The sequence below is a fragment of the Maniola hyperantus genome, chromosome 27, assembly GCF_902806685.2.
Source record: "Maniola hyperantus chromosome 27, iAphHyp1.2, whole genome shotgun sequence".
Taxonomy (NCBI): Eukaryota; Metazoa; Arthropoda; class Insecta; order Lepidoptera; family Nymphalidae; genus Maniola; species Maniola hyperantus.
This window is the reverse complement of record NC_048562.1, coordinates 6,227,014-6,247,224: the sequence shown is the minus strand read 5'-3', so window position 1 is coordinate 6,247,224 and position 20,211 is coordinate 6,227,014. Positions and strand designations below refer to the sequence as shown.

The 20,211-nt window shown below is 36.1% G+C and overlaps 1 protein-coding gene across 1 annotated transcript; it reads right to left on the bottom strand.

Moving 5' to 3' along the window:
* Window positions 1–1,635: 1,635 nt before the first annotated feature.
* On the bottom strand, window positions 1,636–19,852 carry LOC117994646 (F-box/LRR-repeat protein 2). Its single transcript, XM_034982599.2, has 13 exons — window positions 19,660–19,852; window positions 17,599–17,712; window positions 16,897–16,980; window positions 15,869–15,976; window positions 15,296–15,393; window positions 15,079–15,145; window positions 14,116–14,218; window positions 13,248–13,333; window positions 11,689–11,871; window positions 9,997–10,098; window positions 8,057–8,144; window positions 7,299–7,423; window positions 1,636–7,029 (listed from the first exon to the last, which is right to left on the bottom strand). The coding sequence occupies exons 1-13, from the start codon at window positions 19,687–19,689 to the stop codon at window positions 6,922–6,924; spliced, it is 1,296 nt and encodes a 431-aa protein (XP_034838490.1). The 5' UTR covers window positions 19,690–19,852; the 3' UTR covers window positions 1,636–6,921.
* Between the last annotated feature and the right edge of the window lie 359 nt (window positions 19,853–20,211).

Below are 20,211 nucleotides of genomic sequence, written 5' to 3'. Positions count from 1 at the left end.
ACGTTATTTTATTTTTTAATTATAAAAACTGAACGGTAATTTTTTTTTTAAATTCTGTTTTTACAAACATTACGCACAAATTCATAGCAATATGTGTAAAAAAAAATCACGTCTATACGTTTAACCGTTTAAGAGATATAAGAAATGGTTAAACGTCATCCCAGCAAAAAACTGAATATCTTCGAAGTGTTATGACGCACAAATTTAATTTTAGCACGCACATTTACTTCTTAAAACGCACTAATTCATGGACCTATTTTTTTTCTCGTACGTCCATTGGGAAAAAAATGTGTAGCTGGGATGACGTATTCCTGGCAAAACGCGTTTTTTTCGAATATCTACTTATTGGTTGGACGCACAAATTTAAAACTTTCACGCACAATTACACGACGTTACGCACTAAAAATCTATCCAACTCAAATCCTGAAATTCAACATTATTTTGCTGGGATTACGCACACATAGTAATTCACTAGACATAACGTGCATAACGCTGAGTTTGTTGTGGGCTCTTCTCAGACCTGGGCGCGTTTGGAACCCTCGTAGCTTTAGTTTTAAGTTTGCGTAATAATTATCACCACTATATCTTACAAATCTAACACCATACCAGACCATCAATAAGAGTAATTTATTACCTATTTTGAATAAATCATTTGACTTTGACTTTGACTTTGAATAGTAGGTAGGTACATCCACTCGAACCACGCTGCCAATAAAGTGAAAAAGTTTAAAGCAAAATGAGCTCTCGCGCTTAGTGATACGGTATAAACTAGCCTGCACGCACGCGGTATTACTATTGGTTTGAGGTCTCATTCGAGTTTTGTTTTTCTCGATTGTAAATTTGCCGTTTTTGGCTCTAATAATTTTTTATATTTATAAATCGATTGTCATACCGTGACAAAATCATTTCGCTTCGGGAAAACAACCATTATAATTTCAGCGTGTGTATTATGTACCATAAATACATAATCTATTTTTCCTTAACTGACTTATAAGATAAACAAGTACGTAATACTGACTTATAAGATAAATAAAAAAATACGTAAGAGACGCAGTATACGCAGCACATACGACCTTGTTAACGCGAACTGACAATGAAATCATGATAGGTACCCAATGAAATCCCTAAATTCAGAAGGTCCAAAGCGCCGGCTTACGCGTTTCTCTGAAGCTTCTGCGAATGTTTTATCTTTTAAGTCAGTTAAGAAAAACTTATACCTAATATATTTCATTATACATGCTTGAAGTTAAAGCTAGAATCACGTAGATTGAAAGTCATGAGAAAATCACCTTCTGCGCATGTTTATTGTTTCCATCTTGTATAATTATACTTTCCTCTCCACCGGGCTGATTACGTTTCACGTTACAGGCGTAAATCTCGCGATCACTGCTGTCAAAACAGCGGATAGAGAGAGACGGCAATAGCCACAAAGCAAAATAAGAGAGACAGCAAATGAGCTGTCGCATTGCTACTGCTGTCGCGTTGCTGTCGCTACTGCAACGTTCTACGTAATCACTCCGCAGGTCTCAAGTTTCATTCTTAGTTGAATCATTTTTAAGTAAATCAATACTTACCATGAGCCGAAACGTAAAAAAATGTATCAAAAAGCGGAAAATAAAATAAAAGAACCAAAAATAAAAATACGCATTATTTTTATTCAATGCAAGTCTTGTAAACAATTTTTGTAAAGTATTTATACAGTCATAATAATACATTTAATTATAATTATACAGGCTGTCCCAAGAAATTGTGTCAAGCGGTTGTCCAGAGGTAGAACAACACTAGGGCTACCTGAATCACCCTGAGTTATGATTTTTTGACTAATCTCGACTTGCAAGATATTATTCGTCACAGAGACCTCAATTATTGAGATATGTGATTGACTTTTAAATTATTTAGGCGAATAGCAGAAAAACAATTGGGTATATGACTCCAATTTTTTTATTACTTAAACTTATAAACTAGGATAAAAATAATGACGTAATCTGAAAAAACTAATTAAATCGATCAAATCACAAAAAAATTATAAGCATTTAAATATTTCTGATTAGACAGAGATAGCAATATAGCATTTTGACGTCACACCTACTAATGCAATAGTAGCTTCGTGCGGTTTCATACAAATTTTCGTTTTGCGAGAAAGGTATTGAAGACCCTCCCACTCCAAAATTAAAATGACTGTAACTTTGTAAATCTTTGTTGTATTTTAATATTTTTTAGCGTACGTCATTATTTTTATCCTAGTTTATAATAAAATAATAATATTTATCAAAATTAAAATCAAATTCAATAGGAAAATACCCAATTGTGGTTAGATCTGATACCATTAAGTCATAAAAAAAGTTGAATCCCATAATTAGTAAAAATTCAAACAATTCAACCCTAGTGTTGTTCTACCTCTGGACAACCACTTGACACACTTTTTTGGGACACCATGTATTATAATACATTAATTATTATTAATTATAATGATATTGTTAGTAATGCAAGATAATCCTTGAAAGGAAATAATAATTGTTTATCACATTTACTAATAATAATTACAGTTCAAAACTAAAGTCCCAATATTATTTTTCTTTTATAAATAACCCCATTGAAATATGGTACATATTTTCTTAAATAAATTATATATTTTAAAAAATTACACATTGAAACCTTTCATTAGATACCTCCATCTCGATCTATATACCTACCTCAATTCTTTTTCTTGTATTATTTTTCTTTGTCATATCCGCCATATTACATTTGTTATGACGTCATATTCAATAACAGATGAACGTACATATTGAGTAGGAAGTATTATCTGTAATCTTATTGATGTTTATATTTTTATTTTGTCACATAATATTATGTTTGTAAATGTTGTATTAACTTATAATTGGCGACTACATTTAGTAAGTAATATTTTCAGAATTAAGTTTTTTTTTAAATGTATTAGTGTAAGTAGCCGTTAGTTAATTTAATAAATAAAATAAAAAAATAAAAATATTAACATACAAAAAGATTGACAAAATCATAAAAAAAAACATAAACATGACCAACAAAAACTGCTAACCAAGATTTTTTTTTAGCAAATTAAAAAATATCCCTTCTGTGCAAACAAAAAAAATATTACGTAGCAAAAAATCGCTGTTTTTTAATTTTGCAGAATTTTGCAAATAAATTTTTCTAAAAAAACATTCTTAAATTACTTGAAGAATCGGAAAAGGTTTTTTATTTAATTTCATCTATTTTTTCATTGTCACGAAATTTCATAAAGTAAATTCACTAAACTTAGATTTAGAGATTTTTAGTTATTTCCGTTATACCCACAGAATTCTGAATGCGTATTAGAAAACAACAAAAATAAAACATCAGAGCACATAGTTGTGCGAGTTGAAAAATCATGATTTTTTAAATTATTCTCTTTAATAATGAATTCTAGCCCCATAAAGTACCGCTATACAAAAAATCACTTCATTTTATTACTACAGCCCAAGACCATATAGGGTCTTGGACTGTATATTTACAGCCACTTGTGCAGAAATAATAGTATTTCTGCACAAGTGGCTATAAAACGAAGATATGTATTAAACACGGCAAATACTATTTCTATTACCATATCTACAATTCTGTGGTTATAACAATACTGTCGCCTAAATACTTACATTATCTAATGTTAAAGCGTCATATAATTACGTCGGTCGCTTTCATACACACTAGCAACTTGTCGCACGACAAAAAGTCGCACCATTGCATTTTGTATGGGAAAACATGAAGGTGCAACAGCACACACTAGGTGTCAATCTACGAACGACACGACACAACACAAAGTTTGTTACAAGTTAGCCTTTTAGAGATCTCACCTGGAGTGTTTTCTCTGTGTTCTTTAGTGTCAATTGGTGAAATTTGACAAATAAAGTGACGCAATGGTTATAACACTAATATATGGGTACTTTGACTTTACGTAAACTTATTATGTAAAGTCAAAGTATACTCATAGATTGCAGCCTAAGATGGAATCATGCTAACCTGGAAGGGATATGGCAATTTAATTAAACTTATACCCCTTATCGGTTTCTAAGCGGCATCGTATTGTTATGCAAGGAAAACTTGGCTTGGTCATTGGCATCAGGGTGGTAACTAGCCACAGCCGAAGCCTCTCATAATAGAAATTATGCATTCTCAAATTGCTCCTCTTGGGAATGAAGACAAATGCCTGGAAGGTTCTCAATCGATCAGTTTTTGTCGTGTCGTAGCAGCAAAAGTGTGCAGGAAGGCAATACGACAAAAAGTTTCAAAACAAAAGGTCGTTAGTGAGGACTTACCCTAATCGCGAATTTTTATCATTTTTCGCTAATTTATTTAAAAAATGCCATTACTAATGATTAATTAAAACAATTTACCACGAAAATAATCTAAAAAATGGTTTTCAACACATTTTCAACATATATTTAGGTTTAAATTACATTACAATAATGTATAATCGTTCTAATAAGTCGATGAAATAATAATCGATTTAATTTTTAATCGATTTCCAAGTGCAAGACCCTTTTTTCATTGTACACATTATTTTATCATGTCAGAGTTCTTAATATTAAATATTACAAAACACTGAATTTTTAAACAAACAAAATTTGTCTTTTTATAAAAAAATGACTTTAACAAATCCTTCACAATGGGGCCAATTCTCTTGTACACAATCTCTAAACTAAACTAAATTAACATGTCTAAATCTTGTGCTATCCTTTTCCGCAAGCAACATTATGAAAGGGATAGCAATAGATTTAGACGTTCCATTTTAGTTTAGTTTAGAGATTGTGTACAATGGAATTAGCCACAATGTTGACTTACTAAAATATTTTAAGTAAAGCCCAACCAGAAAAATAAAATACCTCGCCATCATCAATATAAAAGACAAGATATGCCCAAGCGAACAAAATTTTTCACGGTTTCGAAACCAAATAAATCAGCGCCACCTCTTAGATACTTGTGGCGGTTGTCACAAATGCAACTAGATGGCGCTGTTCAATCGATAAGATTTCATGACGTAGTCCCGAACAAATGTACCGCCGACAGTACTCGCACTAACGGAGTTTTCTGCAAAACCGTCGGCCCAACTGGCGCTACCGAGCAAACTAACCGCTCGGTGGCGCCACTGGGCCGACGGTTGTGTCTTGAAACTTCTTAATATAGTCCAGATTGCAGAAAACTCCGTTAGTGCGAGTACTGTCGGCGGTACATTTGTTCGGGACTACGTCATGAAATCTTATTTTAATGAACGACCCGTTTGAAATCCAGACGTCACTGAGGTTGCATTGGTGCTAAAGCACCACTGAGTCAGTGCCATTTAGTTTGTTCAATGGCCCTGTCCATACGAAGTAATATATAAGTCAATGCTCGCCATATTGCAGAAAACCCGGTGAAACTAATTTATACTTAGGGACTATAAACCATATACTAGTGGCGCCTCCAGAGCAAGTTTTTTATACTGTCTGTCTGTCAAAAGTACGGTTCACCTTTAAAAATAAGGACTATATGTCAAATTTGACACGTTTTTTGGATGCGTCAGTTTGACACCTCAATCAATTGTTATCTGTGGCTCTACCGCGGTTGTTTGACAGCTACAATGTCACGATCGCAATCACCTCTGATTGGTTGACGCTCGCTCACTATTGGCTACAATGCATTGTTGCAACAAGAATGGCACGAATTCAGCCAATCACAACAATTGAGATTGTAATAATGATTGATGCAGGTTTTCGACAATCGCCCTACTGATTAGGAACGTCAAATTTGACACTTCGTTATGGGATGTCAAAACTGCCGCTTCTTTTAAACACCAGTTTTTTTTACTTTTCATGTGATGTTAAAATCGACGTCAGTTCTTAAAATTTAAAAATAAGGGCCTTGCACTTTGAATGGTGGATTATGCATACATTGAATATATGCATTTACCTAACATAGTATGTACCTAACTTTGTATGTCCGACTCGTCGACTCATATAATGTTGCAACACCTACAGTAGCGGGGCCTCGCGCCGCCGCCGGTGCCGGGCGGCGTCACGGGCGCGAAGTAGGCGTGCACCTTTATGTTTTTTTTTATTTTTTTTTATTCAGATACAAGTTAGCCCTTGACTGCAATCTCACCTGGTGGTAAGTAATGATGCAGTCTAAGATGATAGCGGGCTAACCTGGAAGGGGTATGGCAGTTTTTATTAAACCCATACCCCTTTGGTTTCTACACGGCATCGTACCGGAACGCTAAATCGCTTGGCGGCACGGCTTTGCCGGTAGGGTGGTAACTAGCCACGGCCGAAGCCTCCCACCAGACCAGACCAGAAATTTAGAAATTATAAAATTCCAAACCCCTGCCAGGAATCGAACCCGGGACCTCCCACTATTTAGACCACAGCGCTCACCACTGCGCCAGGGAGGTCGTCAAACGTTTGGGTGATATAACGTAAAAAATGACTTTTCACGCGTCATTTTAACTTTATGTGTCAAATATTTCAAAGGTGGTTCGTACTTTTGACATAACAATTGACCTATAAAGTTAAAATTGTGAGTGAAATGTCATTTTGTACGGAGTATACTTCATATGAACGTCAAAATTGACACTCATTTTAGTGACGTCAATTTGACACCACTTTTAGTGACGTCAATTTGTCACCTCTTTTGCAAAAGTCAATTTGACACCGCAATCAAATATCAAAATTGTGACATTAGGAACGTCAAATTTGACATTTCGTTATGGGGATGTCAAAACTACCGCTTCTTTTAAACGTCCAATTTTTGCTTTTACTTTTCAAAATTGAAGTCAGTTTTTCGACGTCATAAAAATAAGGGCCTTGCACTTTGAATGGTGGATTATGCATACATTGAATATATGCATTTACCTAACATAGTATGTACCTAACTTTGTATGTTCGACTCGTCGACTCATATAATGTTGCAACACCTACAGTAGCGGGGCCTCGCGCCGCCGCCGGTGACGGGCGGCGTCACGGGCGCGAAGTAGGCGTGCACCTTTATGTTTGGTAGATGATTCTGAAAGACGGACAGACAAAATTATATTGATAATATTCCTCCTTTATAGCTGTGATAGCCTAGTGGTTAGGACGTCCGCCTTCTAATCGGAGGTCGGGGGTTCGATCCCGGGCACGCACCTCTAACTTTTCGGAGTTATGTGCGTTTTAATTAATTAATTATCACTTGCTTTAACGGTGAAGGAAAACATTGTGATGAAACCTGCATGCCTGAGAGTTCTCCATAATGTTCTCCAAGGTGTGGCACAGCTTTAGTATGGATGTACTTACCCGTAGCTTCCGTATCGCGTTCCTGGTGACCATCTGACAGTCGTACAGCTCGATGAGCTGCAGGTTGTGGCAGGAGATCAGGTGTTCCAGCGCGCCGTCCGTCACTAACGGACAGTTATCTAACCCTGGGGATATAGACAAGTATTATAGTCATCATCATCAACAACCGATAGTCCACTGCTGGACATAGGTCTCTGGTAGGAACTTCCACACGCCACGGTCTTGCATCGCTCTCCAAGGCACGAGGCAAAAACCGGCCAAGTGCGAGTCAGGCTCGCGCAACGAGGGTTCCGTCCAATCGTATTTTTTCGACATTTTGCAATATAATTCAAAAACTATGATGCATAAAAATAAATAAAAATCTGTTTTAGAATGTACAGGTGAAGACCTTTCATATGATATTCCACTTGATATAGTCACTCACTTCGAAAGTTGAAAATACTAATTATTAGTTCATGACCACAATTTTTTTTTTTTGTGTGATGTAACCATAAATTCGCGGTTTTCAGATTTTTCCCCGAATGTCTGCTATAAGACCCACCTACCTACCAAATTTCATGATTCTAGGTCAACGGGAAGTACCATGTAGGTTTCTCGACAGACAGACAACAAAGTGATTCTATAAGGGTTCCGTTTTTCCTTTTGAGGTACGGAACCCTAAAAATCCCACACATACGTAATGCCCGTGTATACGACGTAACCACAAGTAAAGTTCACTCGCCTTCGTGAGTTGCATGAACTGTATCTATAGTACTCACCCAGTACGGTGAGGTGTTCCGCAGCGCAGGGCGACATTGACAGTTGCTTGATACCGTAGTCTGTGATCAGCTCACAGTGTGACAGAGTCTGTCATGGACAACAGATAAACAAGTAGAATAGAATAGAATACATTTTATTTAAGTAGACTTCTTACAAGGAGGAAGTTTCAGGACGAACGTTCCATAAAATTTTGATAGATGGCGCTGTTTACTGCACCCACTAAAACGAAAAATAATACCTATATCTATATGATTTAGCCAGAATGTCAGCATTTTCGTTGCCAACTATTCCAGCATGCTCTGGTATGGTCTGGGTAACCACCCGGTATGGCGCCAGGGTGTCTCTGCAGTTTTCAACCAGTCTTGAGTTAACAACCTCAGAGGACAGAGCTGAAAGAGATGCCTGGCTGTCCGTATGTTTTATTGACGTTGTTGTTTTGCAGGATGTTTTACGCACAAATTATTATAGCGTATACTTTCGCTAGGTATTATTTTTCGTTTTTAGTGGGTGCAGTAAACAGCGCCATCTATGAGAATTTTATGGAACGTTCGCCCTGAAACTTCCTCAGTGCTTTTGAATCGTTAACTCGTTGAATTTACCATTGGTTCGGAATGATGTTCCTACCGAGAACCAGCAAGAAACTCGGCGGTTGCTCTTTTCAAGAGATCAATTTACAAAATTAATATACCATACTGTACAGCCCCGTGCATTGCTGGAGCGAGTCAAGTACTAGTAGTATTTAGCTATTATTTTTTTAATTTTGAAGTGAAAACTTCAGTACGCGTTGGGCAATTTTGTAAAAACCAATGAAAATTCAACCTCACGCATATAATATAAGTCCCGCAAATTGCTAATGCGCGTGGCCTCCATTTTAGTGACGTCAGCACTAGACTGAGGTTTCGAGTTGATGTTTTTAATATTTTTATACATCAAAATGACGTCATTTCGATATTAATGAGACATGGTTCCAGCGCAATAGCAATTTTCCGGGACTTATACAAGGTTTGCATGAAAACAAAATCGTAAAATTTTGGCGGGGGACAACCCGCCAACCTCGCGGTTTTTTTTTTTTGTAATTATATGGGCCGAAACGCGAGAGGGCGCCCCTTCGGTACTTGCTCGATGGCTCATGCGTTGGCGGGGGACAGGGGAGAATGCTTTGTTGTGATTGGCGGACTCAAAAGTCACGTGATCAAGACAATGAACCTACCTTCCGCCTCAGGAAAGTCCAAAAGTCATTTGTAGGCAGTGGCGTGCACAGAGTTCGAAGCCAGGGTAAGCATTAGTAAGATAGGCCTTGGATACACCTTATATAGACCTACTGAATGGCAGGTCATAAAGAAAAAGGGCACTGGTCCTTTCAACTAGGGTAAGCAGTACTTTTATGCCTCTATGAATTGCACGCCACTGTTTGTGGGTATGGGTATAACCTTTTATAATAAAATCCCGCAAACTATTTTGGACTTACCTTTGCACAAGTTTAAAAAATCTATTAAAAATATGCTCCTGAAAAAAGCATATTACACAATTGAAGATTATCTTAATGATAAAAGAGCATGGATTTGATCTGCAGCTCGTTCCAGCAACGCACAACACTGCAAATACTATTGTATACATGGCATAATCTTGTACCTATATCAAATATTTGAAAAGAGCAACCGCCGAGTTTCTTGCTGGTTCTTCTCGGTAGGAAAGGCATTCCGAACCAGTGGTAGATGCATCCGACTATTCGAAAGTACTTGTAAAAGTTTATTTGAATAAAAAAGATTTTTATTTATTTATTTATTTAATGTGCGGAATGAGGGTACCGACTTTTATGAAATGAAATGAAATGAAATGAAATGAAAATCTTTTTATTGAAATGAAATGAAATGCTTATGCTAAGCAACTGCCTAAGGGGTGTATTAACTCAATAATTAACTCGTAGAAACAAACTCACCAATTTCTCTAGTCTAGGGCAACCCATCGCGAGATGAACCATTGTGGCGTCAGTTATTAGCACACACTCCTCTAGGTCCATACGCTCCAGCATCCTGCAACTCTGTGGACAACATTATAGTATAGGATCCCGCTATAGAACGACCTTCACCGAGCTGGTTAATGAATGAAACGTATTTTATATTCAATTTAATATGTCAATAAATATATTGCATATGGGTGTTGGCCTAGGGTTCATGATTTCTCGAGCTTATCAATTTCTCGGGTCTCGAGAATTCTCGAGGCTAATTTCTCGGGTCTTCTCGGGTTGTCGAGAAATTTACATTTACGTACGGATTTGCATATTCTTCGGTTCCAATAATGCGATTAATCAACAAATTCAGTGGTTTCCTCTCAAATAAAAGTACCAAAATAATTATAAGACTTTTATTGACAGTCTTCAACATAATTAGCTTCTTTTTCTTAAAGAAAACTAAAAAAATAAGCTATTCTGACATTTGTGACTTATACATATATACAATTACAGCACAAGCACAGCATTAAAAAGAAAAAAAATCAACTTAAAACTTCTAGCTTCTTTCTTTAAAACAAAACAAACAATAAACAAAAATTTCAACATGAAAACGTTAACCTTATCCTAACTTATAATTAAATTACAATCACAGCACCATTTTTGGCATGTTAATTAGAAAAAAAAATCAAATGAAATTTTTGCATTTAAAACAAACGGCAAACGCAAATCGTTTTATTTTATAATTTCATAGACTCAAATATGATTTCTCGAGTTCTCGAGTTTTCTCGAGCTTGATTTCCCGGGAACAAAGCCCAACGATTTCCCGGGAATTCTCGGCTCGAGAATTCCCGGGAATGAACCCTAGGTGTTGCCTAAAAAATTTCAGTCCAGTATATGATTAATTAATAATTTAAAAAAATATTTTTTTTTTTTTAATCATTTCACCGGTTTGTTTAATCGACAAATTCCATACCAATCGAAACATTTCATCCATTAACCAGCTCGGTGAAGGTCGTCTTATATCGGGATCTTAGACCAATACCTATAATTAATTTATTTTTTAAGGTTTTAGTTTTAGTTTAAATTATTAATTAATTAACTTTTAATTTGAATATATTTTTATTTAGTCAGCTAGTCTATTAATAAACATGAATGTTGCAGTAAAAAAAAAAAATTTTAAACTGCTTGTAGAACTAATTAAAATTGATATACTTAGTGTGAAAAAAATTAATTTAATGTACAGGGTGTCTTCATATAGTGCACACATGAAACTGGATGAAAAACTGAATGATGAATGGATACACGATGTCATAGTAGCAAAGTCGTACGATATGTCGTACGACATGTCGTATCGGTCAAGTCACCTTAGATAGCGACAATACGTAGCCTTGTTTTTACAGTCACGATTTGTTACACGATAAATCGTATCCACGATTACTCACTCTAGTTAATGCCACACGTCAGTGAAATGAAATTACCGTCAGTTATCAGGCAACTCACCCTGAATAACAGGTAGACAACGCATAACCAAGATTTAACCGACACGATTTATCGTACGACATATCGTCACGACATCGCTAAACTCACCTTTAGTATTTCCTAAAGGCCCGAGTCAGTGACCCAGTCACGATTTTATCATCACGACTGTCGTACGACATGTCGTCGCGATATATAACTCACCCTGGCCAGCGCCTGGAAGCCCGCGTCTGTGAGATGGGCACACTGCGCCAGTTCGAGAGTGACTAACTCTGGACAGCTGGTGGCTAGCGCGGATAGCGACGCGTCAGTCAGTAATGTGCAGCCGGACACACACAGTCGCCGCATTGCACCTCCCAGCTTCGATATCGAATCGTCTGTTAAATTCTGCAGACAAAATATTAATAAAATAAAATAAGATTAAATAAAATCGCTGGGCAAAATTATAAGAAAATTTGCGCTCGCTTCGCTGACGCTTTTATTTAATTAAAACAAAAAACCTTCTCAACTTTGAAGTCTTTTTTTTTTTTAATGAAAATATTACAATAAAACTTAAACCTATTCTTATCTAATTACTATACAAATCATGCCAATCTGCTGGAATGGTACCAAGAATACTGGCTGCATTTCCACGCTGGACAGCCAGGCTGATCCATTGCGCAAAAAATTAGCCAGCCCTTCTGTCACCAGATGAGGCTATTAATCGCGGTGAAATGTCTCGTAAATTTTTTTTAGCACTAAGACTCCATGGCCCTAGGGTCTCCATGGCCCCAGGGTCTCCACGGCAAACGGAACAATTTTTATGCAATTTTTTTTATTGCTTGATAACGCAACGGGCGCGTTAATCAATGTAAATTATGGCGCAAACTGAAAACCAGCGCTGAGCAGTGTGAGCGGTGCTCGGCTATGCTGAGTTTGCGACCTTATTGTATACTAGCTGACCCTGCGAACTTCGTTCCGCCTAACAGTCGATTCAAATTTTTTAATTTTTTTTAAAATCCCCACGATTTAGGACTTCAGTACTTTGCAGCATCAGGATTGAGGAGTTAGGATCCGAAGTTCAATGATGTAGCCTATGCTTGGTACCTAAAATAATTTTGCATCATCCGCAGTTCCTGAAACATTATAGTTTAGGAGTGCTGTACCCTACATCATCAGGGTTGAGGAGTTGAGACTTGAAGTCTAAAAATAAAGTCGTTGCTTCCCCTTTCTAACAAAAAAAGAATGAATGAAATCGGACTACGCGTTAATGAATTACAACTCAGTATACATTTTAACTTTCATCCCCTCTCCTACGGGAACCATGCTGAATTTCGGGATAAAAAGTGTCCTATATTCTTCCTCATAGTATGACCTCAAATCGTACCAAGTTTCATTGGAATCCATTCAGTAGTTTCGGCCGTGATACAGACAGACAGACAGACAGACAGACAGACAGACAGACAGACAGATAGACAGACAGACAGACAAAAATGAAAAAAATTACAGTTTTGTGTTCAGTATCGATTATAGAGTGTCCTCGAAAAAAAATTTTCAAAATATCTTCAATGTACAGAATTTGACCTGTTACAGTTTTATTATAAGTATTGATGATTGTTAGTTTTTAGTTTAGATATAATATTAGATAAAAACATTGTACATATTTACTACTAGCAATAATGAAACAATAAACGATATTTATTATTAAAAAAAAAAAAAAAAAATTATTAAAAAAAAAAAAAAATGTAACTTTGAAGTTGGTTGATAAACAAATAAATACTTACATCACAACCTTGTACATTCAATACTTCTAGATCGGGACAGTACGTCGCTAGGCACGACACCGCCTTGTCGTTCACGTTCTTGCAACCTACAAATACAAAATCTATTCATACACGGTGTAACCAGAACGCTAGCAAAAACTTAACGTACTGATTCTGAGCATAATCTAATTTTAGAGTATTCGCGTGCTCTTCTTACTAATGTAATATGAAAAGGACAGACGCAGTAGTTTTAATTTACCACTGGTTCGGAATGCCGTTCCTACCGAGAAGAACCAGCAAGAAACTCGGCGGTTGCTCTTTTTAATTTTTCAATTTACAATGTTATTATACCGTACTATACAAGCCATTGCAGCCCCGTGCATTGCTGGAGCGAGTCAAATCCAAGCTTTTTTATCGTTTACATAGTCTGCGACTGTATAATATGCTTTTTTTAGGAGCATACTTTTAACACATTTTTTAAACTTGTGTAAAGGCAAGTCTAAAATTGGTTGTGGAATGAAATATGATATGAATATGAAACTTAATACGTGTGTGTGTGTGTGTATGAGTGTGTGTGTGTACATATGTGTATCAGTGTGTATTACTTCTTGTAAATCTGTGTGTAAGTCTTTAAATGTAAAGTTCATGTTCTGTCCCTTTTTAGCATTGTTAAAAAGAAAAGGATGCAGATACTCTAAATTTAGTTTAGAGAAAGACAACGGAGTCTTCATCATCATCGGATTTTCGGAGTCATTCTAAAACAGATTTTTATTTATTTTTATGCATCACAATGAATTATCGTGCTAAATGTCGAAAAAATACGACTGTATTACGGAACCCTCGTAGCGCGAACTGACTCGCACTTGGCCGGTTTTTTTTATAGCCTTACCTCTGCATATAAAACTTTTGAGTTTGGGACAGCCCCGGGCCAACGCCTCCACTCCGTTCTCTGTTATCGATTGACACCACGACACGTTGACATGTGTTAGCAGCTGAAAATATGAAAACAAATGTGTCAAGTGCGAGTCGCAATCGCATACGAAGGGTTCCGCACCAGCGTACAAGAAATAATACTTTTAATTTTTTTTTTAAATTTTCGTGGCAGACATTTTGAAATTTTAATTATTTGTTGTTAAAGCGGCAATAGTACTATAGGCAGTTCAGCCACAGACTCTGTGGTTCAGCTGCGCGATTGCGGTAGAATGACAGCTACAATGTCACGATCGCAATCACCTCTGATTGGTTGACGCTCGCTCACTATTGGCTACAATGCATTGTTGCAACAAGAATCGCACAAATTCAACCAATCACAACAATTGAGATTGTAATAATGATTGATCTCATGTAATAAAATTCCAAAGTTAGCAACACTGTACTCTGTGAATATCCCACAGTACTCTGTGGTTAATATTAATAATTCACCATAATATTAATAATTCACCATAATATTAATAATTCACCACAATATTAATAATTCACCAAAATATTAATAATTCACCACAATATTAATAATTCACCACAATATTAATAATTCACCATAATATTAATAATTCACCACAATATTAATAATTCACCATAATATTAATAATTCACCACAATATTAATAATTCACCACAGAGTATTATGTACATTGTACATAAGATATTCACAGAGTACAGCGTTGCTAACTTTGGGTTTAATTTCCGTATTTTTCATGAGATTATTTCTGGTATACGTAATTTGTGAAAATTTCAATTTTCTATCTTAATAGGTATCGTAATCGGTTCACTAGATACAGCCCGCTGACAGACAGACAGACAGACAGACAGACGGACGGACGAACAGAGGAGGCTTAGTAATAAGTGTAACATACCGGACAGCCGTCTGACAGTGCTTTTAATGATATATCTGTTATGCTTGGACAGGAATCCAGGTTTATTCTGAAAATAAAAAATTGTTTGAAAAAAAATTTGTGGTTATTCTATTTTTAAGATAAGATGATGCGTGTGTGTGTGTGTGTGTGCAATGATGGTTTATTATTTCCTTATAGTTATATCAGTCAGTTAGTTAGTTGGGGTAGTACACCTTACTTCTGCAATTTGCTGCATTTCCTCCCCAAGGCCTGGCAGGACTGGTCCGTGATCTTCTTACATTTGTTTAGGTTTAACTCTTCTATGTTTGGACATGACTGCGAAACAAAAAAAAACATTAAAAAACGGCCAAGTGCGAGTCAGGCTCGCGCAATGAGGGTTCCGTACTACAATCGTATTTTATCGACATTTTGCACGATAATTCAAAAACTATGATACATAAAAATAAATAAAAATCTGTTTTAGAATGTACAAGTGAAGCCCTTTCATATGATACCCCACTTGTTATAGTTATCTTACTTCGAAAATTGAAAATACTAATTATTTATTAGTTCATGACCACAATTTAATTTTTTTTTTCTGTGATGTAGTCACAAATTCACGGTTTTGAGATTTATTCCTATACTTGTGTTTTTATACCTACCTACCTACCAAACATGATTTTAGGTCAACGGGAATATAGGTTTTCTTGACAGACAACAAAGTGATCCTATAGAGGTTCTTTTTTTCCTTTTGAGGTACGGAACCAAAAAAATCGGCCAAGTTACTCACACACGAGGCCTAAAGGTTTACCTGTGCTAGTGTTTTGATGGATCCGTCGGCGATGCTCTCGCAGCCTCGCAACGATAGCTGCCTGAGGAACCCACCACAGCGTTGGGATATGTTTTCTATTACTGGACCCTGAAAATATTACTTTATTTGAAGAACATTTGGAAGAATACTCTTCCTCGATCTGGTTTCCTAGAAATAGGGGTCAACTAGCTGTGATAGCCTAGTGGTTAGGACGTCCGCCTTCTAATCGGAGGTCGGGGATTCAATCCCCGGCACGCACCTCTTACTTTCGGAGCTATGTGCGTTTTAAGTAATAATTAAATATCACTTGCTTTAACGGTGAAGAAAAACATCGTGAGGAAACCTTCCTGAGAGTTCTCCATAATGTTTTCAAATGTGTGTGAAGTCTGCCAATCCACACATGGCCAGCGTGGTCTACTTCATTCTGGGCTGGTTTCCGCACTTAAACGTTTCTGTCTGTTGTGCGTGGCCAGCGTGGTATAGTATGGCTAAAACCTAAAAGGGTTCCTTTTTTTTTCTTTTTGAGGTACGGAACCCCAAAAGTACGATTTACGGTACAAATCCCGCAAAATGCTAATGCGCGTGGCCGCCATTTTAAAGACGTCAGCACTGGACTGAAGTTTCGAGCTGATGGTACATTTTTATTTCGGCTGACGTCAAAATGACGTCTGTAACCGACACACCACCATGAAATCACAATGTACGCGGCGCCACTAGTACTTTAATGTAAAATGTAAAATTAAGTTGGCAACACTCGCGTTTATTACGTGTGAGTAAGCCGAAGTAACAATGTCGGCCCTGTCTTTGTTATAATATAAATTTAACATAGTGAGTGATTTTCATTTTTCAAAACGCCCAAACCACGCCTAGGACCTCTCCGCTGGCACATCCGCTACAGACGTCATTTCGATGTAAATGAGACATGGTTCCGGCGCAATAGCAATTTGCGGGACTTATACCAAGTCGTACTTTAGACATGACAGTTGACAGAGCAATTATGGTGAGTTCTTTCTCAGCATTGTACTCACCTCTACATCAGTCTGGAAGTCAAACAAGTCTATCCGTTGCCAATTTGATCCGTCAAGAGCTAGTATGTTCCATAGTTTTGATACCTTCAACAAAAATTGTATCTGATTAATCTAAATATAATAAAAGAAAAAGGTAACTGACTGATTTATCAACGCACAGCTCAAACTACTGGACGGATCAGGCTGAAATCTGGCATGCAGATAGATATTATGACGTCGACATAGCTAAGAAAGGATTTTTGAAAATTCAACCCCTAAGGGAGTAAAATAGGGAGGTGAAATTTATGTAGTCCAGACGGACATAGTCGCTATTATACTATTATATCATTAGACTTAGTCACTAGATAAGGCCCGCGATTTTGATATATTATATTAAATTAAAAATTTAGAAAGTGATATAGGCTACTTCTATCCTAGAAAATCAAACAGTTCCCACAGGATTTTGAAAAACCTAAATCCACGCGGACAAAGTCGCAGGCATCATCTAAAATAAATAAATAAATTTATTTATATATTTACCTGTCAAATTTCATGATTCTAGGTCAACGGGAAGTACCCTGTAGGTTTCTTGACAGACAGACAACAAAGTGATCCTATAAGGGTTCCGTTTTTCCTTTTGAGGTACGGAACCCTAAAAAAGGGCTGAGTTGAGAACAACCTCCTTTTTGGAAGTCGGTTAAAAAGTGATAGTACTATAGTTACCTGTGCACATCTGCAAAGTGAGACCACATCCAGGTATGAGAGTATCCTCAAAAGTAGCTCCTTGGGCAGCTTTTTGTTTATGTGATTGTCATCCTCGCCCGAAAACCGAGCAATCTGAAATACCAACAAGAATTTCTTTTATTTAGAACTAGCGACCCGCCCCGGCTTTGCATGGGTGCAATGTAGATACTAATGTGGTGTCAGTGAGGAGTGATTAATAAATAATCCATACTTCCATACTAATATTATAAATGCAACAGTGTGTCTGTCTGCTAGCTATTCACGGCCCATCGTACGTCAGTTTTAATTTTACTATTCATATCATTTTAATTTTGTGATATCTCCTAAGATATTATTCTAAATTAAATGATGTAAATATTTCAAAAGATCAACTATTTTATTTTGATAAGAATTAATAGTATATCAGTAAAAACACCTTCGAAAGTAAGGCTTTGTTTCAGATCACCATTTGCTACCATGGACTTTTTTGTTGAACTTTACAAGAGAAACAATTTCACCATACATTGTTTACCTCAGAAACTCTCAAATGAGAGGTTTTTTTCCGACCTAATTCACATTATTTCAATTTCCCTAGGGATCTCTAATTTTTTGAAAATTAAACTATACGTATAAACCTTCCTCTTGATCACCCTATCTATTGGTGAAAACCGCATCAATATCTGTTGCATAGTTTAAAAGATCTACGTGTTCATACATACAGACGCGGGAAGCGACTTTATTTTATACTATGTAGAGATACTTTATTGCACAAACAAATATATACATACAGAGAAACAATATAAGCTACAGAAGAAACTATACAAGAGGGTGCAAAGGCGGCCTTATTGCTGAAGCAATCTCTTCCAGGGCAACCTTAGCTGAAAGAATAAAATGGCCAGAACGCATAGAATTTTATAGCAAAAAAAATTAAAGCAGGAGGACAGTTTTAACATAATATTGTAATTGGCTCCTAGTCTAGTTTGTGTGTATGTTTATTACTTTTAGGGTTTCGTACCTCAAAAGGAAAAATGGAACCCTTATAGATCACTTTGTTGTCTGTCTGTTAGTCAAGAAATCTATAGGGTAAAGTCCCGTTGACCTAGAATCATGAAATTTGGCAGAAAGGTAGGTCTTATAGCTGACAAGAGGGGAAAAATCTGAAAACCGTAAATTCGTGGTTACATCACTAGAAAAAAAATTAAAATGTGTTCATGAACAAATATTGCTGTTTTCAACTTTCAAAGTAAGTTTACTATACCAAGTGGGGTATCATATGAAAGGGCTTTACCTGTACAAACAGATTTTTATTTATTTCTAGGCATAATCGTTTTTGAATTAACTTAAATAAATAAAATACGACTGTAGTATGGAACCCTCTGTGCGCGAGCCTGACTCGCACTTGGCCGGTTTTTTCATATCAAGTTTCAAGTAGCATTGATTATTATTATTTATTATTTCTTAAGCAATTAAGTAAATAAAGTTTATAGATAGAATAGTAAATCAATTAAAATCAATTATTATACTGAACATTTAAGTATGTTAAACATATTTATATGTTTGATAAATAAATTATTTCTTTTTAACCAACTTCAAAAAAGGACGTTCTAAGGTAAAGTAATGACAAATTATTACTAATGTAACGAATTATAAGAGCAACCGTTAATTCGGCGCACTTACTAATACATAACGGTAATCTTGAGTTGATTGAACCAGCTAAGGTCATTAGCACTTTATGACAAAGCATACTTAATTAATACTTAACGATAGTGTGAATTGTGATAATGCGCGCTGACCTTTATATATAAAAAAAAAAAACGAAAACAAGTACGAAAAAAACAACAGTTTTAAAAATAGAACAAATTGTTTACCACATCGATGTAACTACAAAAAAGTAAGTTTTAGATCAAATAACCAATCTTTTAGCCGCCTTTTAGCTGAATCTTGTACGAATGTAACATAAAACCATTTAAAACGCATGCAAGAACAAAGGAACTAGGTCTGTGAAGTACTGTCAGCTGTTTTTGAAAAATACAAACAAAGTCTTCGATCGATTGTACGCACCTCGAATTTATTCCTTCCGGAATAAGTCATGCTGGGGAATGGCGTCACCTTAGCCACTGTTATATTTCACTGGCACAACACACGTAAATAAAATGCAACACTGGGTAATTATTCACAGCAAATATGGTGGAAATTTTAGATTTTTTCGCCGACCGACGATAGAACTCCGTTGTTCCGACTTGCAATGCGTTCGGAAATCGTTCACGTATGACAGCTGCATTGCTGTCAATAATTTAGTTTTATTAATTCATTTTACTTAATATTTAATAAACAGGAGAAAATAAATATCCTGAATTACTTAGGTATTTTCACATTTGTAAGACCATTTATTAAAAGCTTTAAGTTGATAATTTCATATAAATCCTCATTTTGAATCGCTTTTCCGATTCAGTTTCCGAACGAAAAACGTTGACAGCTGACATTTGACAGTATACTGGCACAGATTAAACAAAATAATAAATGTTTCTAGGAATAGACAATATATTTCAGCGCGAAGTTTAAATATCTACTTCCAAAGAGAGAAAAATACAGGCCATCCACTGCCGCCAATGA